Source organism: Girardinichthys multiradiatus, chromosome 9 (genome assembly GCF_021462225.1).
Source record: "Girardinichthys multiradiatus isolate DD_20200921_A chromosome 9, DD_fGirMul_XY1, whole genome shotgun sequence".
NCBI lineage: Eukaryota > Metazoa > Chordata > Actinopteri > Cyprinodontiformes > Goodeidae > Girardinichthys > Girardinichthys multiradiatus.
In genome coordinates this window covers 38,194,200-38,219,848 of record NC_061802.1, presented here as the reverse complement: position 1 = coordinate 38,219,848, position 25,649 = coordinate 38,194,200, and the positions used below count along the sequence as shown (strand labels likewise).

General features: G+C 39.6%; 1 protein-coding gene across 1 annotated transcript in view; it reads left to right on the top strand.

The window, feature by feature from the left end:
* The first annotated feature begins 6,934 nt into the window (after window positions 1-6,934).
* The window catches only part of sh3rf1 (SH3 domain containing ring finger 1), a 50,709-nt gene continuing 31,994 nt past the window's right edge, over window positions 6,935-25,649 (top strand). Inside the window, exons 1-2 of the mRNA XM_047375209.1 lie at window positions 6,935-7,242; window positions 8,046-8,531. Of these exons, the coding sequence (XP_047231165.1) occupies window positions 8,151-8,531 (381 nt within the window). The 5' untranslated portion in view covers window positions 6,935-7,242; window positions 8,046-8,150. The remainder of the gene's footprint in view (window positions 7,243-8,045; window positions 8,532-25,649) is intronic.

Sequence of the window (25,649 nt, the reverse complement as noted above, 5' to 3'; positions counted from 1 at the left end):
CTAAATTAAAACAAAACACAAGTAATAATCTTTGGACCAAAGGAAGAGCGTTTAAAAGTTAGCACACAGCTTCAGTTAATACAGCTAGAAACCACCAGTTAGGCTCGAAACCTGGGTGTAGTGATGGACTCAGACCTGAACCTTCAGAGGCACATAAAGACAGTAACAAGGTCGGCCTTCTTTCACCTAAAGAACATCTCCAGGATTAAAGGACTAATGTCTCAGCAGGACCTTGAAAAACTACTTCATGCGTTCATCTTTAGTAGAATTGATTACTGCCACGGTGTCTTCACAGGTCTGCGTAAAAAGTCGATCAGAGCGCTGCAGTTGATCCAGAACGCTGCTGCCCGCGTCCTCACTAGAACTAAGAAAGTGGAGCACATCACCCCGGTTCTAAAGTCCCTACACTGGCTCCCTGTAGCTCAGAGAATAGACTTTAAAATACTTCTGTTAGTCTATAAATCACTGAATGGCTTAGCACCATAATACATTACAGACTTGTTGTCAGTGTATCAACCACCCAGACCTCTCAGGTCTTCTGGCTCAAATCTACTCTGCATACCCAGAACCAGAACTAAACATGGAGAAGCAGCTTTTAGTTCTTATGCTCCACTAATCTGGAATAAACTGCCAGAAAAATTTAAAAGTGCCGAAACCCTAAGTTGCTTTAAATCAAGATAAAAAACCTATTTGTTTTGAGTGGCCTTTGACTGTGCCATCTAGGCATGATTAGTTGCATTTTCAGTCCAATTTTCCTTTCATTTTCTTATCCATTATTCTATTCTATTCTATTCTATTCTCTTTATTTTATTTTTATTTTATTTTTTAATTACCTCTGTTGTTTGACTTTCTGTATCATTGTAATGTTTTTCTGTATGTACAGTGCCTTGAGTGCCTTGTTGCTGAAAAGCGCTATATCAATAAACTTAACTTGACTTGACTTCACCTAGCAACGGGGTCAACCACACCTCCTCACTAAGATAGGAATCTCTGTCTCCTAGCTCAGAGTCGCTCTCAGCAGCGAAGTGAATCACTCTTAAGTTTGGAGTCCTTGCCAATAAATTTTAGGCAAAGTCAGGAGCTCTCTGAGAATCTTTGTGAATACGGGCCCAGATTTTTGACGTACACTGCTAATAGCTGTCCTGTCAATAGATTCTCCCACCTGAGCTGCTGATCTTAAGAGCTCCTCCAGAGTGACCATGGGCCTCCTGCCTGTTACTCTCATTGTTACTCTCCTTGTTCTTCGTGGTGCTGTTTGTTCACTAATGTTCTTTACAAACCTCTGAGGCCTGAGATTAAATTACACACAGATGGACTCCATTAATCAGGTGACTTCCGAACACAGCTGGTTGCACTTTATTTAGGGCTATCAGAGGGAAGACAAATGTGTGCCATGTTTTTAAATTTTTGTAAACCTTTTTGTCCCACTTCACAATTATGCACTATTTTCTGTTTGTCTGTCACAAAAAATCCTAATAAAAGACCTTGCGTTTGTGATTGTAACATGTCAAAATGTGAAAAACTGTCTGTAACCCAGCCTGAGGACTATCAGACGCCATTAAGTACCACAGGATGTCTGCCCAGTTAAATAAATCACCTTAAAAATTAATGAAGATTTACAGATTTACAGGCAGAACGTTGCTGTTTGTTTTTCTTTCTTGCAGAAGGAGGGAACTTGTCTGTAGTAATTATTGCTGCCTGCAACTTAACCTTTCATTAGCAATAAAAAGCATATTGGCTGGGCGCCGTAGTGTAACACTGTTGGTTGAAATCAGGCACTTAATGCAGCACAATGTCACATCAGTGTTGGCTGGGATTCCCCTTTATGAACTATATAAAAAAGATCTCATCAGGTCATCCCTCATTAAAGAATCAAACATCCCAGTTGCATTCAAATACATTTCAGACTCACACAGACTCTGTGATCTTATCTCTGTTTGACAACTGGGATGTAATAAATTTTATTTTATTTGGGATTTTCCTCAACCTGTTCCGTCCTGGTTTGGTCCTGTTGCAGTGAAAGGAGAAAATCAGACGGCATTATTTGAAATTCGGTTCTGGTTCCTAATCTTGTTCCAAAGCAAAAAGCTTCAGGGTGAGTGAGTCGGTCTGAAAGCTTTATCAAAGTGAGGATCACTGGATGTCAGGATACTGATGTAAGGATTGTGTAAAGCCAAAGATTTTGTACGATTTAAGTTGAGACTGAGTGAAATGTCAACTTAAGAATATCTGCACATTGCTCCTTACAGAAAGGACTCTCCTCGATGGGATTCAGTCGGTTTTAATGCCGTCTATCTTGAATAACTATGAAGCGTGGAAGAGAGTGCCACATTTTTGTCAAGATTTATCCTTTAGTGGAAATGAGGGCATACATCTTGTCAGGTCCTCCCCTGTTCTCCTCGCTTCCCTTCATAAGTGGAAGCACAGCTGTCAATTCCATCATCGGCAGCTCTGTGGGTGAGTTTGCCGTGATGTTTTCTTCACACCCTCAGGTGCAGTTATTATAAAGGATCACTGCTATTCAGAGTGAACAAATCTTTCCTGTTACGTTACTGAATAAAATCAAAATAAAGTCGGCCGCAGCCTTCTTTCTCATTAGTGTGCGTGTGTGTGTGTGTGTGTGTGTGGGGGGGGGGCGCTGCCTCCTCACTGTTAAAAAATATGACCCCAGGGCTCCTACCGGAACCCACCGGGACCACATGTGACAGAGGAAAGCCGCCCCCAAATAAATCTCCTTCTTTATTGCTCTTTTCCTCCTCTGCTCCATCTCTCCCTCTTGCTCAATATGAGTTGTCTTCTGGACGGGATACAAATAAATCACGTTTACTGTCTGGCTCTGTCTCATTGGATCTTCCTTCTCTTTTATGGCAGCTTTTGCCTCTGCTGTGAAGGTTACTTAGAAGTTAAATGTCCATTACAAATTTATATTTCATATTAAAAAACAACTCTTTATAAAAATCGATCTCCCTCTTCTTGATGGACTTTGGTGTATTTTTTGTGTAAACCCAAGACTGGTCAGTAACTTTTTGTCTCCAGAAGTCCTCTAACCGGACGGTATCTTATTGTAGAACTACTAAAGCATCAGCAATCAGGAACAGTGACCATTATTTGCTACATAATGTGTGAAAAGTATAGAAATGTTTGTAGTCCCGCTGTAATGAGACCACCAGATGTCCCTGTTTACTTCTCCAGGATCTACTCAATTATCTACAAACACTGCAACAATATTTCCTCATCCTTCACTGGCTAATTATGGTCACATTAAACAACAGTAGGACGAAAACAAGTATGTTTGGAAGGGGGGATGGGAACATTTCTCTACACTACAATGCTGTAAAAAAGTATTGGCTGTTTTCCTCTGTTTTTGCTTTTCTGCTGCACCTATGAGTTTCAGATAATCAAACTAATTTTATATCAGAGGAAAGTAACCAGTTTAAAAATGTGATCCCTCCCATTGTTTAATCAATAATTTACTGTTATTAACCATCATTTTTGCTTTCTTTCAATAGCCACATCCAGGCCTGAAGACTACCTGACCTGGAGAATGAATTAATCACCTAAAAAGAACATGCCTGACAACATGAAGTATGCTAGAAACAGCACAGCATGTCAAATTTAAAGAAAGTCGAGACCAAACAAGGGATTTATTATTCTATCAGCTCGGACAGTTACAAAGACATTTCTAAGCCTAATGGGACTCCAGTGAACCACAGTGAGAGCCCTTATCTACAGAAATAGAAAAATGGAACAGTTTTAAACCTTCCTAGAGGTGGCCGGCCAGCCAAAATTACCCCAAGAGTGCATCAAGGTCTCATCCAGGAGGTCATGAAGAACCCAAAACATCTAAAACACTGCAGGCCTCACTGGCCTCAGTTAAGCTCAGTGTTCATGATTTAACAATAAGAAAGAGACAAGGGGCAAAAATGACCTCCATGGGAGATTTCTAATGCTAAAAGGTTGGTTGATCAAACACAAAAAAAATCCCACAAAGACCCTTCTCACATTAGCCAAAAAAATGATCCCCTACACTTTGGGAACATATTCTGTGGACCAACTAACTGATGGGATATCACACAGGAGGGTGTTGCCAGCATTAAACATGAAGACGTGAGAGAAACCAAATGTGGTTCAGGTAGATTTTAATATAAGGTTATATTTGCATGAATAATTCACTAAAACCGGTACGATTAGATTTTTTGTCCCAATTTACCAGATACCATTTAAAGAAAACAAAATGAAACATTTCACTGATGTCTGCATATAAAGCCTGACTGGAAATAGACAAATATAGCAACACAGAACCCTAGAGAGGCCTGACGAACGCAACTTTTAATGTAGATGTAGGAAGAAACTAATTAGATCGCAGTCAGAATTGTGCGGTTGGACAACCTTACCTTGATAATTTTGAAAACAAAAGAGTTATATACCTTAGATGTTGCACCAAATGCTGTTTAACAGTGGAAAAAAAGCCATCTACACAGTGATAGTGATGTAGAACATTAACATTTTGCCAAATCTACCTTCCAAAGACATTTCAAACTCTTCATACACAAACACACAGCAGAATGGAAGAGCATCAAGGAAAATCATCATACTTTTACTGCTGAAATAACTAAACACACCATCCCAATTCGACAAAATATCACAAAATGTCACGTTTTTTAAAATATCAAATAAACTTAGGTTTACACATAAAGAGAAAAGAATGAAACATTGGATTAATTTTATGTTTGATCACACCATTGAAGTTAGAATGAATGGAAACAAAAACCAGATGAGCACAACATACACAAAAAGTTAAATGATGTTAACATAAAAACGAGAAACAAGACATTTTCCATTGTGTCTGGCAGGCAACGTCGCTTTTTGTCAGGGTAGTTCACGCCCTTTTTACAACACTAAATACCGCCTTCAGGTGCACCTCGGAAATTGTAATTCAACACTGTTTCCTTGTTTTGCTTGACGTGTTAACAATTTGTCACAATTGCTTTTGGTTATTTCTAATACAACTTGTGTTTCTTCGCTTTTTAGGCTTTTTAGCCCTTTTTGTTATGTTGGGGATAACGTTTTCATATTGGCAGTGAGTCGACAGTATAACAGTTGTCTTTTTTGACAATGACATTGATGGTGTATGAATGTAAAAAATAAAGTAGTAAAGTATGGATTTCCTCTGCAAGAGGCCTCTGACAAAATACAAATACTTTAAAAAGCTCTCTGAAGAAGAAACTGCTAATCCTGCTTTGTGAGTATTTGGGTCAATGACATCCCAAAGGGCAAAAGAACGGAGCCAAACAGCCAGCATTAGTAAACGTAATGAGGGATGAGTGTCTTTTGGTTGATATGAAGCATTCTAGTTGTTTTTGAGTCTGAGGGGGTAAACTCATACTGCTTTAGCTCACCCAAACAACTTCTGACTAGTAAGCAATGGGATCTTACTACTTCTTTCTAGTGTTGACTGGAACAATGGTGATGACAGTGCTGTAGTGCAGGAGCATGGCGTTTAATGAGCCCATGTCTGTCTCTCTGGCAACATTTTTCAGGCATCAGGTACCTTCATCTGTATTTTTCTGGATGTCGTTGTCTCCTTTATTTACATCTTTTAGTCAAACCCTATGTGGGATTTATACCTTTTTGATTTCAGATCAGGATTTCTTTTTTTTTGTTTGCTGTTGTTCTCTCTTAGAATGAAGAGGTAACTCGGAAGAGATCCATGAGCAACGAGAACAGAGCTGAGAGCAAAGATTTTATCCAGGAGCAGAAAACGTTTGAGTGCAAGAAGCAGGATACACACTGGCGCAGATTATTGTGCAAGAGCATGTTGGCAGTTTAGAGTGGGAACAGAGCACAATGGTAAACAAGCAAGACTTTTTATAGTGTGGGAGCTGAGTTTTGTGGAAAAGAAGTATAACGTGGAGTAAAGAATCTTTTTTTTAATTCTTTATTAAACATCGATGATTTACAAGATTCTAAAATAATTCATATTATATCATATTTTAAACCCTCTTCCTAAAAAGCCTAGCTATAAGCAACTGGCCTCATGCAAAAAAAGACTATATAGAAATAAAACATTTTTTATATCTGGTATTTCTTATTTATAATGACATCCCAAATTTGATAAAAAGTCTCTGGTTTGCCTTTAACATAAAACATAAATTTATTTTTTTTCAAATAGACGGTATGATAATACCTCATTTCATCAGTGTTGTTGTGTTGGGGGTTCCGGGTTTTTCCATTGCAGGTGCCATTGCCAGAAGAACTAACTTGTGTTGATACTGGTTTAAATTATGTAATAATTCTGTGTCCCCCAACAAAGCAACACTTGGGTCTATCATCATTTGTTTATGGAAAAATGTTCCCAGTTGTAAGAATATTGAGTCCTAATACTCCAGTTTATTACAACCCCAGAGCATTTGACTTAAGTGTGCTCCATCCTCATTACATCTATAGCATCTAGGAGACTGGGTTGGGTAGAATTGTTTAAGTCTTTCAGGAGAGCAGTATGTACGGTTTAACAGGTTTAGTTGGATAAGTCTATGTCTTATATTTGTGAGAATGGTTTGGGAGTTTGTGAGGATTTTTCTTCCCATTTCTGTATAACTTGGAATACAGAATCATAATCTCAAATTGCATACTGTCTTATTTTAGACACATTTCATTAAAACATGCAAAAAGAGGAAACAGGAAAAATACAAGTCAAAGCTGTTCTGTGTTCTACTACTTATGTGAGGTCACTAGTTTTGGACTGTAAATTGTATCTTGATTTGCAACAAGATAGCATAACAAATAATGAAAACTATAACATGATGTTTTATAGGTGGCAAACTAGATCTAAAGCGAGTTTGACTGATGTCAAAGAAAAGTCTGACTGGCAGCTTTAAGGTGTGCTTACCCAGTTTTCTAATTTCCTATGCGTCCTTGAAGCGCTCATCCTCCTCCCCTGTTCCAGCAGCAACACTCCAGCCGAGCAGCAGAACTACTAGCATGGCTCTCAGTGCGGCTGGAGTTCAGGCGTCCTCTCCGTGTTTCTCTCTCGTTTGGTTTTGGCTTTAGTATCTGACAGAGGGTTGCTTATTCCTCCTCCAGTGCGCCTCTAAATCAAACCTCTGCCGGCAGGACGGCGGCGTTTGTCCCTCTGCTAAGTTGAGTGAAATATTCGGGGCTCGGCTGCTAACTTAACGTTAGCAAGAAGGCAGAAACTGGGAAAATCGGAGCAAACCGAGGAGGAGTCCTGCTCTGGAAGAGGTGAGCCCAATTTAGTTTTTCAAGTGTTGTAAAGTGTTTTACGTCATTTTGCTTCCGTCCCATAAGTGGTTGAAACTGTTATATCAGAGTGAGATTTGTTAGAAAATTCCTGAAAGTATAATTTATTTAAAAACGTGGATATATTAGCGTCACATGTAATATATGCCAGGATCTCCCTTTAATCCTCCCTCTTAACTCGTGTTTTTATGTATCTCTGAGAACTCGACAGCTTGAACTCGTTGGGTTGTAAAAACTAAAAGTGTTGCGTAATGTTGGTGTTTTCCTCGGTTATTGCATTAATATTTCTGTACCCGCCTGAGAGATTAATGATTCTGGCTGAAATCGTCTTATTGTTAGATCAGTGAGTTGTTTGCGCTCTTTTAAATCATTTACCAGACGGAGTGTGTTGATCGTATGTTTGATAGTCTGATGTTTGTCCTCCTGAAAGATAAATCACTGAGGTTCACTCCTGTGTTTCTTTCTATTATGAATCCTTTACAGTCTTCGCACTTTTTTTAGAAGGGTTCCTACAAAATCTGGAAAAGTCTAAAATCTGATTTTTGGTGTTCAAGTGTTTTAAGTATTTTCCATCTTTGGATAAGTATGAGAAATCTACTTCCTGATTTAATTCCTGATTTTGTGTTTAAGTTTGTTTTTCTTTTTGTTTGAGCGTGACAATGTTCCACTTTTTAGCTGATGACACAACACATGGCTCCAGCCATATGTGTCTATTATATAGATGCTATGACCTATTTCTTGAATGCACAGTCAATTAATTTGCATCTTTTGACCTTCTTTCCCAGCTGATGCAAACGCCATGGCAATAGCCGAGGCATGGCAGTGACGTGACGGTCCCTGATCCGCTTCTGAACAAAGTTCTTCTGAGGTGGAGGCGCAACGCACAGAGTATGGATGAGTCCATTTTGCTGGATTTGCTTGAGTGCCCCGTATGTCTGGAGCGCCTGGACGCCTCTGCGAAGGTCCTTCCGTGTCAGCACACCTTCTGCCGTCGATGTCTCCAGGGCATCCTGGGCTCGCGCGGGGAGCTGCGCTGCCCGGAGTGTCGGACGTTGGTGGAGTGCGGTGTGGACGAGCTCCCGAGCAACATTCTCCTTGTGCGTCTGTTGGACGGCATCAAGCAGAGGCCTCGAATGTCTGCTTCTGTTGGAGGAGTCTGCACGAATGGCACGTCTGGAGCCGTGGCCCGAGCACATGGAAGCGGGATGAGGGACCAGGGCAATCCGGGAGTACAGCCCCAGCGCACTCAGGCAAAAAGCACTGCTGTCCGAGTAAGTATGGTGCCTGACCGAACATGCATTAGTGGGCTTGTCCTTCCCATTGTTGGGGCCAAATTGAGACAAAACAAGGAAAATCTGTGTGGATTAACAGCAGCATGTTGAGTCTCTAATCTTTGGTGTGGATTATTGGTTATCATGGTGATCTTTAAGCCAGCCAGTTGACTAGCAGCCCATCACCACCGCAGGCGGAGATTTAGAGCAGTCAACAGCTTAGGCGCAGATAATTCCACTTACTGTGTCGACAGTACACAGACTTTTAATGGATTCGGTTTCATTAGGTTCCTTGTAGTTGCTGACAGTGAAGGTTTAAACTACTTCGTTCGCTTGGAATCCAGGCATCATTGTACAGATTTTAGAACGGTGGCTTGATAGAGGTTTTATCTAAATATACTTCTAAAGTATACTTTAGAAGTATATTTAGAGAAATGGAAGTGACCTGTATTAGTTTTATATTAGAACTAACTTGCCAGTTGACTCATAAGTCCAATATTTTTTTTCAATCACCAAATGCATAATATGCAAAAGCTTTCAGGCTAAGTTAATAACATTCTTTGGTGTGGAAGTTGTAAATGAGTGAGAAAGACTCACAGTTTGCCATTTTCTGTTTTGGTGAAATGTTTAAAACAAAGTCAGAAGAACCACAGAGATGTAAGAACCTTTTTAAATATTTTTTTCCACTATATGTCCTCAGTGCGTTGAGGCTGCGAGAGAGCGAGACTTTCAGCAGGTAACGGGAAGGCTGAACGGAAAACAGCAAAGTTCTGTTTCATCTTTTGAACTTTCTGTCTGTTGTTGAACATGCTTAGTTTGGAAATATTGGCAACCTTTTGGAACTCTCAGAGTTATGGTAAGGGTGTAGGTTCTCTAGGAAATGCAAAAAGAAACAGCTGTTTTTGTAATGCTAACTCCACCAATCATGCTAATCGCTAATATATAAGATGATAAATTAGTTTGTAATCATTTTGCTTTTGTTTTGAAATGGTAAAACCCTGTTTTGCAGCAACACGCTCTCTCACACACATGGTGTGACGGCACCTCTGCGACTAAAGGGGATATCAGTAGATCAGAGCTTCATAAAAACAGGAAAATGGCCACAGAATCAGTGATTGGTGAATCTGCAGGAAAAAATCGAGTGTACATCAGAAAATTATCGTGACAGTCCTTCTGTTTTTATTTTGCGATTGTTTAATTACCTTTTTCACATAACAAAAACAATCATTGTTTTTTTCTTTTATCAATTCGATGTGACAGTTTAAATCAGTGCTGTGCAAAAGTTCAGCAACTCAAAGTAAATCTTGTTGCTTCCATCCTGTCATACTACAAATAACTGGCTCAGAGTTTATTTATCTGCTTAGCTGTGTTTTTCTCCTATATGAATCCACTAAAAGAGCTACTACTGCCATTAACTCTTTACCTTTCTTTAACATAGAAAGTACTCTTGGATCAGACTTCTGTGTTGTGTTTCTGCTCTGTTCTCTGAAACCCCCGCTCAATTGTGGCAGATGGCCGCTCGCACTGAGCCTGGTTCTGCTGAAGGTTTCTTCCTGCTAAAAAGGAGTTTTTCCTCTCCGCTGTCGCTACATTAATGCTCAGTATGAGGGATTGCTGCAACGTCAACGCCAGTGACTGTCCACTGTCTCTACATGCTCATCCAGGAGGAGTGAATGCTGCAAGTTACTGACTCGATGCAATCTGCTGGGTTTCCTTAAACAGAAAAACGTTTTAACTAAACTGAATATTAAACTGAATTTCACTGCACGGTTTGACAACCAGCAATGGTTGTACAGTACTTGACTTGGAATCTGTGTGTATGATTCAACTAAATTGACTTTTTTTTACTGTAAAGTGCCTTGAGATGACATGTTTCATCTTACCCATCCAGACTGTTTCGGATGAAACACGACCATCTAACATTAAAGCCCTGTCTTTTAAAATTTACATATTATTTTGACTTAATATCAGATTTCAGAAGATTCTGTGCTATAATTATTCTCAAGTACCTGTGGGGCCCCGCTTTGAGCTGCTCTGGTCCCTACAAAGGGAGGATTGGGTAGATGAAAAGATGTCAAGGTCCTGTGTAGAATCACTGGAATGTCAGTGTGCTGATAATGTATCTGCCTAGCCATGCAGGTATGAAGATCAGAGAACCTCCTGTAAATTGCTACTGGGGGACCTGCCTCATTTGCCAAAGTATCACTTCAGAGGATTTGTTCTCTTTTCAAAGCTGTTTGTGCCTTTTGGAATCCCCCCTACAGATACTAAGAAGGCTGATTGTTGGAGGAAAGAAGGTTTCATTTGAAGCTATCAAGTTATTTCACCTCTTACAATGCCTTGCAGAATTATTCTAACCCCTTGAACCGTTCAACATTTTGCCACGTTGCAACCAAAAACTTTGTTTTAGTAGATTTGCTTTGAGTGACTATCCCAAAGTAGTATGTCATTGTGAAGTGGGAAGAAAAGGAATAAAGGTTTTAATATTTTTACAAATGAAAATATGAAGGTTTGGTGTGCATTTGTATTCAGACCACTGGGCTCAGAACTTTGTAGAACCACCTTTAGCTGCCAAAACAGCTGCGGCTGTTTCGTTGAATCTCTACTGGATATGCACATAGTTCAAGCTCAGTCAGGCTGAATGAAGAGCATTTGTTTTGTTTTTTTTAGCTCTTGTTCGCTGACTTTCAGATGGATTTAAGTCTGGACTTTGACTGGGCCATTCTGTTGTGGCTGTGGGTGTATGTTGAAGAGTGTTATTTTGGAATATGAACTCCCACCTCAGTCGCAAGCTTTTCAACTGTTGAAGAAAAGCATCCCCACTGCATAATACCAAGGAAATGAAATGTTTAGGGCCTCGAGCTCCAGTCCTCGATAGCTACCCTCCTGTAACTTATGCATGCATCGCTGAATCAAATGAAAGGCACGATACTAGGAGTTAGTTGAGCCATTTGACTTGATAAATGTTGTATGAGAGTAGCTCTGGAGGACTGGAGTTTTTCACCTCACATGGTGTTTTGGTGATGGATTAAACAGTGCAAGATGTTCAGAGCCTGGGGTATTGTTTTCTAACCAAAATGTGTCTGAACCTCCCACCTGTCAGGTGTATTTCTTGCCCATCATGATGCTGTTTGTTCAGTAATGTTCTCAGACTAATCCCTGAGGCCTATACAGGACCATATTATTTGCACTGAGGTTAAATTACACACAATTAATTAGGGTTTGAAGACCGGTCTGTTTAAATGGGTTATCAGGGTCATGGGGGCTGAACATAAAAGACTTTTCAGATTTTTATTTGGGTAAACTTTCCAAGTCATGTGTCATTTCCTTCCACTTTATTGTTATGTATCGCTTTGTGTTGGTCTGTCACAGAAACATCTAAATGAAATACATTGAAGTTTGATGTTGTAATGAAATAAGAGTGAAAAGGTTGAATTAACGCACAACAGACACATATTCATACCTCTGTGTATACATAAAGGCTACAAGACACACATTCATATATTGTACAGGTGTGTGAGAGATTAGCTGTTTTCCATGCATTATTTAACATTTGTGTAGGCTGTTCTACCTCCTGACCATAAAAAGTTGTTCTGCTTATTCCAAAGAATCAAGAACAGATTTGGCCGTGCGGGTGTAACGTTTTGGGAGCATAAAAGACAGATCAAAGCTCCTACAGATTGTCCAGTCTGATCTCTGGCCAGTGCTCCACGGGGATTGAACGCTTCATTGCTCCCGGGTGACACCCTCATGCCCATTTCCTTCTTGTTCATCATTTGTCCCTTTTTGGGGGTTGGAGGTTTATTGGGGGGGGGGGGGGGGATCCACCAGTACTGTTCCTGTGTTAAAGCAGGACTCCACCTCCGATTCTCATGTAGCCAGATAATGGCTGGTAGGGCCGAACGGTGGGGACTGCCTGACAGATGCACAACAGGGTTTTGTTCCGGGTTCCCTCTGATCCTTCTGACTGGCCGGCACGCGTAGAAAGGCTGAGAGGGATTTTGTGTGTGGGGAAGGCCATGAGTAATGGGGACTGATGAGTGTTAAATGAAAGCGTCGGGACCAAAAGGGACAAATGTTCAGAGAGTAACCTCTCCCAGCCGGCTTTCTTCATCTCCAGGGCTGCAGCGTGTGTTTAACACAACACTGTGGCATTTCTTTCACGAGAACAATCAAAAGGCTCGTCTTTACTGTAGCGCGGTGGCTGCATGTGACTCACCTCCAGCGGAGTTCCATTAATGGGAAGTGTTGTCTTCCTCTGGCCCTTGTTGACTCATAAAACACAGTATTTTGTTCGCAAAGATTGGAAACAGATACTTGGTGGAATTTCTGCATAAGTCTGAGGGAGGCCTTTTGAGCTGTGGGGGAGTCAAAGGTCGGAGTTCGCGAGTCACGGTGGACAAGGGTCACTGGCAACTGGGGAAATGGGAAGGGAATTTGAGAGCCGAGTGGATGTCTTCAGTTTCGTTGTGGTTCCCTGGAGAGTTGAACTCATAATCCTTTGCACAAAAATAGCATTTCTGTTGTTTTTTTTTTTCATAAATCCTTTGTGTTCATTTTTAATTATGCTCCCTGTTAACCAAAGTTTGGAGTTTGGCTTCAGAACTGGATTAGCCTGATATGATGGAGATTTTAGTGCTGTAGCTTTCCCTTTTTATTTTACTCTTACTAGGGCGGTGTGATAAGAACACATGCTGCTGGTTTTTTATTGGCAAATATTGCAATACATATATTGGTTACAGTTAAACCCACCTTTTCCATCATCGCAATGTCCATACCACTCTCGGTGAGCTTTAGCATCTTCCACTAAATTATATCAGGTGTGAGCATCAGAGGCAGTAAAAGTCCATCTAATTGGCTGAATATATTGTCAGGAAGGTAGGAATGGTCTATATGGAGCAGCACAAGAGTTAATTTTCATCGTACTTCATCATATTGTTGGGAAAAACGTTAAAGGTATCAATCCCAACCACACTACACAAACGCAGCCAATAGAGTTTGGTGCTTATTCAGTTTTACAATGATAACATTTTCCTTCCCGATTACGATAAATGGTACTGTAGTTGTCCATCCCTACTGGAGTATCAAAGCCTACCAAATATTACATCCAAGCATTGATTGGTGATTCTAGTACTGCACTCATTGGTATTGGATCTACAGTAATAGCAGCTCTACCTCTTACTATTTTAAATACTTCATCCTGCCATGATTCCTCTACATAAAGCACTGTCATTTGGTGCAACTTCCTGCTGATTAAAGGAAGTTCTGTTGTTTTATAAGACACTGCAGATGTTTTTGGGCCTCTGGTTATTTTTGGATTAACATCATAGCGTCTTCTGACTGCATTTATTTCTTGAGAGAGAGAGGGAAGTGCTCACAATAAAATTCCTGTGTACCTCCCAAGTCTGAGGCCGATGAGTAATGCTCGCTCCCTTTGATTACATCATATTGTTGTGGAAGTCTTAACTTCTGCCCAGTTGCCTGACCTCAGCCTGCATGAGAGAACCCCGTCATTACACCCTCACACTGCCCACATGCTGGCAAACATACTTGCTGCTTTTCCACTGGGAATGTTTTTAAGAGGGCTTCATTGGGTTCGTTCCCACTCTTTTCTCTTGCATCCTCTATATTTCCCACAAAGGTTTACAAAGCAGCAATGCCCTACTGGACCGTAAATACAGACATTTTAGAGAGACCTGAATCTTTTCTTACAAGCTGCTAGGCATAGGCTAATGTGCAATTTGTAATAGTGTGATAACATGGAGTACCATAGTATTAATAGAAACATTTAAAACAGCAATATATGCCATCATCTAATTGTTTTGAGTTCTGACAGAAAAGCATCACTTACTTTCTCCTGGTGGTCAGTAATTTCACATACTGATTATTGCAAAGATATTGACCATGTAATCAACATTTATCAACTATCTTTGCTTTTTGCTACCAGGAATATTTTTAAACGGATAAACAGAGAACATTGTAATGGCCTTCTTTCAGCCAGCTGTCAGGCAGTATGCTGCAACATGTGGGGGAGGGTTTAGCTCTAATCTCTATATGGTTCATACAGCTAGAGACAACTGTGGTCACTCTGGTAGTTTCTGTGACATCTCACTATAACAACTTTAAAACCAAGAAATTGTTTATCGGTTTTACAACTGTAACTGCGTCTGACTCAAATGGTGTGTTTTTCCTCTCAATTTCTGCCATCCACCTTCCTTCCTGACCATCTAAATCCAGACTGGAGCCAGTTAGGGGTCTAATCTGGATTAGAGTTTATTAGACACAGTCGGCATTGCTCCCTGTTCTCCTCTTACACCTTACTTTTCATTTTGAGGAAACAAAACACTCACTGCTTAGTGAAGCGACCTGTGTGACTCCCATCTCTGGTTACATTTCTGTATTTTCACATACTTATCTAAGACACAAAGGTGATCATTAAGCTATGTTTAGCTGTCCAGGTTTTAAATGGAACATAATTTGTTCCCCAAGATATCAGTGTGAATAAGGGACTGCCTTGGTTCATGGAGGAAAAGGACAGTTGTGGAAAACTCAGACTATTGCAACATTACATTTTTGTGGCCTTAGGAATTTGGGTTTTCTCTCACAAAAATTGGTTATTCAGCTTTTATGCTGATGTTCAGTGTGAAAGAGGAGTAAAGGAGCGACTTCATCAGATTCTGGTCTGTCATGTGACAAGTTCTATCAAAACGGAGAGGCTAGCAGCTCAGTAAACAACTCCCACTGCAAAGATCCTCAGTTGAGTGAGATGTCCACATGCAGAAAGTTTTTTTATGTCCTCAATCTTTACAAAATAAATGAAAAAGTTGCATATTTTTAGGTGTATTGTGTTTATTTCGCTAAAATAATTTTCTCTCATATAAAACAAATGCTAGTTTTTTTGTTTCCTTTTGTTTTTGTTCAAGTAAGACCTTAAAAACATTAAATTATACAATTAATCCCATAATTTCTTTATCATGTTTTTACTGAATTGTTTTAATGTCATGGTATTTGCTGCATGATTTGATACTTTTTAGCAGAATTCAGAAAAATATACTATTTGAAAGAGAGAATAAAAAAAAGGGATGGGGAACATGGACAAAGTGTGGAACAAAACTTTATTTAATTTAAAAGAAAGATGGTATCCATCTTTACCACATCACCCGTTCTGAGTGTATACAGCCTTTCAGTTTATTTTTTATTATCTTGCCCAGGTTTCCAGGTGACTCAACTGTGTCATGTACTAGAAGTAAAAACATGTACCTGAACAGATTCCCAGTCTATCACCTTGCTGGTGTCATGGGAAAACTTAGTGGCATAATAACAATCAAAGCTTTTACATGCGTCATCATGTAGGCACGTCCTGGAACAGATAGAGTGAACAGGAACAGAGTTACTTATACCCTGGGAGATAACGCTTCCGTGTACAGTATATATTTACCAAATCTCCAAGGAGAAGTTCAAAAAACCCAGTCGTGATTAATGTGCCGTCATGGTTTCTCTTTGTTGGGTTTCGCTGCTCCTCTGATGAGGGTTCTGTGCCTGTCGTTGTCTTTTCAGGCTCTTAAGATTTTCCAGGCCAGACATTCAGAGGAAAAGGCTTTTGTTCTATGTCTTTTTTTTTTCCCAGACAGAGGGGGATGTTTTGTGTTAGTGTCTTGGAGGAATGCCGTGAACAGTTGCAGGTCACTGTTTCTTTTCCAAACAGCCGTCTTGTCTAGTCTCGTCCTGCCCGCCAGCTAACACTTACCTTTCCCTCCAGCAGATGCTGGGTGTGTACGGTCTTAGATGTTTAAGCCACCTCTCTGACCACAGGTTAGGCCTTTGATGTTGGTTTGTCAAATAAATGAATAAGGATCTTGCTAGTTTTGTTTATGGTAATCCAAGCTGTGGTGTTTTTCTGCACCTGAAAGCCTCCGGGCCGACTTGGCTGCAGTGTTTGTATCCTGTTTCAAGGTCCTGCTGTACAAAGTGCTGGCCACCTGGCTGTCACTGGCCTCCGTCTGTGTCAATGGTGATTAAACCTGTGTACAAAGATGTCTTCATTTGACTTGTTTGTTTTTGAGTGGTTTTAGCACTACCTCTCTAGGTGGTCCTCAGACCAAAATGCCACATTTGCTAACAGCCCCCACCCCCGCTTGCTGTGTCCATTCATGTCACATCTCTCAGCATGGAGCGGTAAAAGAAACATCCATGACCTTCTTATCAACAATCCTATCACACCTGTGCGGGCTGACAAAACCTTTCTTTGGAACCAGTGTCGTGTGGATGTGTGGTCCACCAGGCTGTGTTTAATCTGCTGGTACCCGCATGTTTTACAAATGTTTGTTGGTTGGTTTATTGGTAGGGTGTTTTGTTAACAGTTTTCCAGCATGTGTCACGTGTAGCCCCTCCCGCATTATTCCTGAGGTAGCTTTTACACCACTCTGGACTTAAATGAGTAGCTTGACCTCTTACCCCTTGCTGTGATTGGTTAACCTGAACTAGTCATCCATGGACCGTTTGACCACTGGCATCTTAAGTGTTCATTTCTGATCCCTAGGGCGTAATCATGCTTTGCTGTGAGTTTCGTTTTCAGTTGTTTGACCTCTGACCTTGAAGCTATTACCTCCGATTGATGCATGTTTGCCCTCTGGCTCACCTTGGCTTTTGGTCCTCACCTCTCCTTGAGAGATGATAAATTGATTATTTTTTTTCAAGATTTGTTCACAGTTGTTGCAAATTTGGGAGCAAAGGCAAAATCATACTTTCTGTTGCAGTTGTAAAAAAAAAAAAATTTGTTTAAAATTGAAAAATGATTAGTTAGCATTTTAAACACTCTTTTGCATTTTATCTTAGGAATTAGCACAGTTAGCAATACTAAGCAGTTTCCGTCGTTTCCTTACAGAATGTTTCCAAAAATGCTGCCAACATTTCCAAATCCAGCCGTTTCTGTGAGGGGGGGAAAAAGTGAAAAGCTCAAAAAAATAAAACTGAGCAACGTTACTAACCTCAGCCTTCCTGTTATCAGCTGAAGTCAGCTTTGATTTAAAACAGGTCTATCCCCAAGGTGGGTGCAGACGACTCCCTTTTGCTCCCAAACATAACTTGGTACAAAACAGCAGAAGCTGCAGAAATACTAAACGAACAACCAGCTTGGTAAAGACCACCCAGTGACCAAGGTGAATGAAAACAGACATGCCTCCATATAAAATACAGTTTTCTTTTAAACAGCTTCTTACACCTTTTGTGCTTCCGCTAGTCGCACTTCTGCACTGAAGAGTGTTGTTTGTATTAAGAAGACAGGGTATTGCTTAAGTCAGTTTACTGGTCAGAGCAAATTGAGCTGAAAATCACCCTATTCTGTCAACCAACCAGTTTCTCAATGCAGTAACAAAATTAGAGAATTGATTTTTAAAAATATATTTACATTATGAAAATCACTTTACTAAAATTTTATTTTTAATATGTATGGCAGTTGCTATCAAACAGATTTACAACTAACACTTGGTGATATTAGGTGTGGTCCTAGTTAACAGGTAAAAATGAACTATGAACTCATGTTATAGTTCACAAGCAAACCTTTTTTGAAATAAGTTCCAACTCCAACTTGAATTAGTTGCTTTCCATTTAGTATATTTTGCCTGGAACCAAGTTTTAAAATACATTTATAAGTAATAAATAGTTTTTGACATGGTTTACAAATTGGCATATTTATTGTCAACACCTAGTATATGTCGCCTACTGTAAATCTTGTTTATTCTCTACTTTAGTCTTTGCTCACATAAAATGTATGTTATGATGGCTAAATTCCCAAGTATGAACTTATTTTAATGGTTTTGTCACCAGAAAACAAAATGAGTGAAATGTGCAGTCACTTTTAACCCTCTTTTTGCATCAAGTAAGCAAGAGGATTTGGCATGACTTATTGCACAGTAATATTAAAAACCAGCTAAGATGCTTAAGGTTGAAGTTGTTTTGGAAAAAGGGGGCAGAAGCACTCACACAGTGCACTTTGTTTTTCATAATTTTACAGCCAAAAAATGTAAAGTAAATCCAGGCGGCCTGTGTATAAAAGCTATAAAGGAGCTGAAACACGATGTTCCTCTTTAATAAAACCTCAATTCTGTTAGGTGGAAAAAAAAGGCCATCATGTAAATTAAAGACAGCATATCTGCTGTTATTTTGGCTACACTTACTTGTAAGATGTTCTGAGAGAAAATGTTGCAGAATGCTTTTAAATGACATCGGTGAGCTGCAGTCACTTCAGTCCGTCATGTAAAGGGTTGTTCAGTTTAAAGTTGTCAGAGAAGAGCAAAAGAAGAAGCTCCTCTCATAAATGTGTTCATTTGAGTTTGCTCATAGACAATACTAGTAATATTACATTTTAACTATTTGATACTATTCAATAAAAATCTCAAGAAAAATATATCCTTAATTCATCACTTTTTCAATTGCAAATACAGGGCCAATAAATAAATGCATGCTCCTTAGACAGTCTTGAACAAGACCCCCTTTTCCACCGATCCATAAGCAGGAAAAGTTTAAATGATTATTTTAGATTTCATTTTTTACCAACCTGTATGTCGCCAGAGTTGTTGCTTTACAACTGCATTTACAATAACAACTAAACACTGATTAACACGCTTATTTTTATTTTATTATCATCAGATAAACTCATTGCAGATATCTACAATACAAACAAAAATGTTTTTTTAGTAAACATTTTAGTTATTAGAATAAAAAAAAATCAGATAAACAGTCCAGAAGTACAGGGAATTGACTGTCCTAGTCAAAGGCAAATATTTATGTAAGGTAGAAGAAGCGTAGACATTGGAGTAGGTGGTGGTAGGACATGGGGGTGAAGAGTATCACTGGGAGCTTTTGAGAAATTGCATCCAAACCAGGAACAGTGGTCTCTCATCCTGTAGAGCTGTCTGCATAAAACCATGAAAAATGGAAAATAGTAAAGAATTCACACTCCACTAAGTTAGGTTTACATGAAAAGACCAATGTGTATTTTTTTATGGACAAGAAAAGTGAAAGAGCTCTGTTTGATCATTAAGGGATACTCCATTAAAATATATTTCTTACAGAACTCTGGCAAAACAGTTTCTAATTAATGCCAACATTAACTTAAAATGTCAAACATTTTCGGCCAAAAGTAATACATGTTATACTTTGGTACTCTGCCGGGCCGAGATCAGGCAGCGGTTAGTGAGGAAGTCCCGGTTTAACCGCCTGGCTAGCTTAGCAGTCAGACCAGCCTGTAAGCAGAGCTCTGCTGCTACGAAAACTCCGAAAGTACATTTCAAAGTAGGCTCATTCAACTGAACTTAATCCTGGGGAATCCTGGAAAGTCCTTCCTCAAACCAGGACCTTTTACCCTTGAGAGTAAGGCTCCGGTAAAGTGAAATTGCCTGAGTAAGGAATGGAAAGGGGCCAAGTTAATCAGTTTACAATGATGCCGCTGTGTTTTTTGCTGTTTTTGCTTGTTTATTATTTTATAAATAGCAAATTTTAGATTTTTTACTAAAAAAATAATAATAAAATAATAATAATTTTTTGTACACTGATTTTATTTTTAGCACTCAGGAAATCTACATTTCAGGTTACCAGAAGCCTTGGTTCTCTGTTACTTCTTGCTTGTGGGGTCTTTCTTGCCGAGAACTCGTGATTAATTATTAACGGGAAGTTGAAAAAGAGCAGGATGGTTTTTGTCAGTGCACTTGTGTCTTGGCACAAGCACTGACTAGAGGTTTACATGTACACCAATATCCCATCGTAGCTTTTGGCAGCCTATTTTAGGCCACTTGGTTTCTCACATATGCACACACCTTGTCCTCCCTGACCTTGGCCTCACTTAAGGAGGGCTGTTTGTTTAAATGACTCAGACTGGCTTTATGTCCATGAGAACCCATTAAACCGAGTACACCCACAAAAAAAACAAGCATGAAGTTGTAACATATTAAGAGAACTGCTTGAAATTTCAGTAAGACTTTCAGCCTGTATACGCATGCTTCATAGTAGGGAGCTGGGTAATTCATGTTGATTAGGTTATACTCTGTTTCAAAATGTTTTGACCACTTTAGGGACTTCCTTCTTTTCCATCGTCCTATCTTGGGTTTCTGTCTTTTTTTTAGTCTAGTAATCTCAGTGCCATTGGATCATGCAGATAATAGCCACATAGATTTGAAAATGTAGGCTTTAATTGTAAATTATTACTCTACTGAAAATCTGTTTTGATCCTTTACACTCCATATGGCTGAAGTATTCTTGAATTGTGCAGGTGCAAAGTCTGCAAGTTGACTAGTGAAATGACAAGGACAATAAATGAAAGTTTTATGATTTGCAGCGAATGTAGAGATGGACAAGCCAGATGTTTGACTGATCTGTGGTTTTGTAAAGCTGTGAGCTGCATTTGATCTTTCTTGACAGCCTCCAGAAGTTTCAAACTTTCTCTAATATGACATAATAATTTTAGATGACATTTTTATAGCATGACAGGAAGTGTTCATTAATACTTTCCCACCAAACAGGAAGTGAGCGTAGCTTTCATCAGGAAGGTTGAATTTCGGGCAAATTTTGAACGCTTCTAACCGGAGCAGAACGCTGCATGACCAAAGGTCATGTGAAAGCTTGCACCACATAGTGGCGACCTGCGGAATTGAGCGACGGGCTCGTCCGTGGCATGAAGGTGACGATGCAAGACTCCCACAACTGATACAGAGGCCAAGTGGCGCTAAGCTGCGAGGGCCGCCCAATGCTGCTTGCAGCTTTAAGTATATATTATATTGGGAGCAGAGGACACATCAGACTGCATGTGGAAAACTAGACATAACTATTTAAAAAAGATATATGATTGAGTTTACATTTTAGACTGGCATCTCAAATTAGGACGTAGATTGGCTAGCTTTATGTAAATTGCAGTCTCTGTATATATCCTAGTAGAAAGTGTAGATTCTCACCTTAATTCTGAGATTTCCATCATTTCCAAATTTAAATCTGTTCCATGATAGATTGCGATTGATGGCTCAAAAAGAAAAAAATGGTACAATTTTGCTCTACTCCATTTAGCCTTCCTGGTATTTTCTGAAAGTCATGTTCTCTCTTGTAGCCTGAATAGACCACAGACGTGTCTCGCAATGTCATAGAAAATCCAATTTTCTTTCAAACGACTACTTACATGCCTCTGCTATCTCCAACTTCATTTTTAAACTTCCTAATGATGCTGAATATTGCTAAGATGGCGTCTTCTTCACAACTTCCGCACTAAAAAGTATATTTATTGTTACTGCAGCCTGGTTAGCGTATTGGTGTTCACTGTTAGAAAAGCCAAATGTTTTTCATTTCCTTCCAGTCGGTTAAGCTGAAAAACATCACCAGCCAGTTTCTTGGTGCACCTCTCATTTAAAGTTGTTGTACCTCTTTATAATCCACCAAAATGCATTTTGTATAAATGTAGTAAAAATAATTCATTAAAGAAGAAATATTTTTCTGACAGAATGGGGACATTTTAATCCAGAAGCACTGGTGACATTCCAGCCAGTCTAAACAGTGCTGTTCAGATGCTGCTTCTTTTGTTCAGTTCTGGTCTCAACATTTAAGATTCAGTATCATGGTTTACCCATAAAGCTAAGTGATGAAAACAGGCCTTTGCAAATTGGCATAAAAATCACTTAATTCTTATTGCAGCAGAAATTGCCCGCTCTCATCCAACCACGTTTTCTTTTTTTTTTCTGTCCTGAAGCACATTGCAAGGAGGAGGTTATTTTGTCCTGCAGAAAATAAGGAACAGCTGAGGGCTTCTTTACATGGCGCCTCACGTCTTCACTCTACAGTAGAGAAATGTGTAAAACTTACAGTTACGTGTTACATCTCCACTGCGTCAAGAGTGAAATGGACCAACAGGTTCTTAAGAGAGTGAAAAATAATGTTTCTTCTCGAGTCAGAGAAAATATGCAGTGTTTGTCTCTTGGAGCTTTGCCAGGACTGAGTCGATTTCCTGCTCCCGTTTGTTTACAGTAGCAGTGTCTAAAACCAGTGAATACAATCAAATATTCTGCTGATAATCTGCCTCTAAGAAACCAGGTTAATACAGAAGTTCTTACAAGCCAGTTGTCCACTTCATCATCAGCTTTTCTCTTAATTTGCAGCGTGTGTAAGTCTGAGTCTGCCAAGCAGAGCAGGTGGCTCACCCTGAATGACTGAGAGGGACAAAAGCCTACAGACACTGTGAGCTTTCACAAGCACAGTGGAGAGTAATGCGAGGAAATGCTTAGTATTCAGCTCATATTGACTAGTACTCAATACATAGATACTGTGACCTTTGTGAACCAATCCCTCTGTAGTCTGGATACAAGTTGGCATCCTATGTGAGACTCCTTACACAGAATATATATATAACTAAGGTTTTATTACTGATTGAATCATTTGTATTAATAATGTTGTGATTATTATTATGTGGGGTGCTTGATCAGATAATGGTTGAAAGGCAACATTTTTCTTTAAAAACTAACATATTTAAACAGTTTTAGAGATTGATTATTGATCTTTATATTTACGTTTAGCATACTCAGTCAAACATTTATCCATTATTTAAATTAGAGAGGCAGCAATAATAGATTTTGTGGCAGAGATCTTGTTGTTAAACAACTTTGCAGTTAAACAGGTTTTCATTGGAAACAGAGACAACATGACCTCTTATATTTGCAATTAGTGTGGGTAACTTTACTAACAGTTGTTTTAGGAGTGGGCATTTATCCTATCATTGTTATTGTGAAAAATGTTTTGTCATAAGAAGTTTGGATTAATTGTGATGTTTGAAAACCCCCAAAACTGGCAGAATTGTCAGGATTGTTATTTTACCTGTTTTCTCCCATCTTTGTTCCATGAGCTCATCAATAAATATGAATATATTTGAAAATATGATTAAATACAGTTACTGTGTGCAGTTAAGTGATAAGAAAATCCTACTTTGTGTAACCGGTGTCCTCAAAAAGCCTGTTTTATATGTATATGATTTTAAGAGTTACGACATGCGGTCACAGCTATACAATTACCGAAAAAGTCTGCAAATAACCTTTAGTCTTTTGTCATCACTTTTATTGTTATCACAATAGTACCACAAAATATCATGTTAAATTTTTAAATCTGTATCACCCACCATTATTTTGTATTCCCTGTAGTTGGTAGACTCTTTTCTTAACTGTGAGATTTCCAAGACTGCCAACATTTCTTTATCCAGAATGATTCACGCCAAACACAATTAGATTCTTCAAAAGCATAAGAATACTTTGACAAATGAAGCAGTGGGCACTGGTCACCGCTCAAAAACCCATTGTTGTGTACGTGTTGCTTCATGACTGAGCGGGGCTGCGCTGAGCGGCGTGCATTCAGAGCAGCGCACCATCAAACTAAGGCTCTGTGCATCTGCCCGCCTAGAATCAGAAAAAACAAAATGGAGTGTCTGGAACATTTTCTACAAGATTGAAGACATATTGGTACCTAAACAAAAACCTGTAATTTGGAAGGACATACCTAACTGTTGGCGATTAAAAATGTTAGAAATGAGATGTATCTTTATACTACAGTGGCACCTTACTCTGTGCTCTTCTCTCCTGCTTTTGCAGTGCAAACAGGCTAAAACAACTTTGCTCTAATATGTTCACCTTCCTGTTATCCGCTGATTACTAACTCCCTGGTCACTCTTCACTGAGGAACAACTTCCACACTGAAGAGTGTTGTCAGTCCAGCCTGGAAGCACCTATTTATGATGTGTTCTTTCATCAACAAAGATCACATTTTAGTTTGATTTTTAGAGTCGGTCAAGCATCAAATCATTCAGTACCAGTCTCTCAGATCTCTTTTCTTTCTGGTTGAGGTCTTTTTGCCTTTAACAAATTAGTCAGGGCTTCTTACCAATTGTTTGTGTCTCTCTGCAGTTTGAAAAGTTCAGAAACTCAAGCCTGACTTCCTCTCTCTGCCTCATGTTCTTTTTAGTCTTTGATCTCAAACTGTTTCTCTGCTCATGTCTTTCTGGCTTTCTGTGTTTTGCCTCCTCACACGCTCCATCTGCTCTGAAATGTGAGCGGGTTCCTGTGAGAGAAACTGGTGAGCCCAGTGTATGAACTGGCACCGAGTTAAAGGGTTCTGTTCTTTTGGATTTCAAGTCAGACCAGGTGATTTTGAGGCCACCCAGAACCAGCTTGTACTGTTCATCGGAAGGCCAGCCAGGTACAGAAAGCAGTTCATGTGTAAGTGGTTTTCTCTAATTGCATTTTCACAGCAGAACCCACACTCATGGCTAGACACACTAGAGCTTCATGAAAGCCACATGCGTGACACCTCTACAATGTGTGCACATGCTTTCTCGTAAATCCTTTCCCCTTCCTCTTAAAATGCTTTCCCTCTGAACGATTTCTCTGTAGCTAACAAAGTGCCGTAAAACATCCTGATTCCATGTCCATGTGTTGAATGTTTTCATAAAACCTCACCACCATCAGCTCATGTAGCTCCTGGTTTCTCAGTTCCCTGATGAGACCTCCTATTCTTGTCTAACCATCCAGATTTACTTGCACCCCCGGGGGACAGCTGAAGAGTCAAGAACTGGCAGTAAACAGCAGATTGCCGGGGTCATATAGTGGGTACTTCGAAGATGTGTTTTATAGCTTGAATTTAGAGGAGTAGACAGCATTTTTCCCCAGTAAATAGGTATCATGTTAACTGACAGATGCCTCTGCTGATCAAGCAACATGGAAGAACATGAGAGTTTTCAAAACTTCCTGTTCCTTCTCACATGCGATCCAAGCCTCCATCTGGCGTCCAGACTGCTGTGAGTGTTTTCACGCCTGTAGACTAATGTGTGGGACCTCATTTGGTATGTAGCAAAGGGAAACAAATAAGCAGCCTGGGTTATGTCACACTGTAAAGCTTTAGTTAGCCTGGATGTTTTATTGTCTCCACAACATCTTACAAAATGTAAATAACGTCGGTAAACATTCCCACAGTGTTTTGACAACCTGTCGCTTGACTTAAGGGAGTTTTCCCCACTTTCGCTTTTTCTTTCTTGTCCAACTTCTAAACATTTTTGTTGTAGCTGATCCAGGAATCCGATGTACAAATGCCGCTCGATGACTGCCA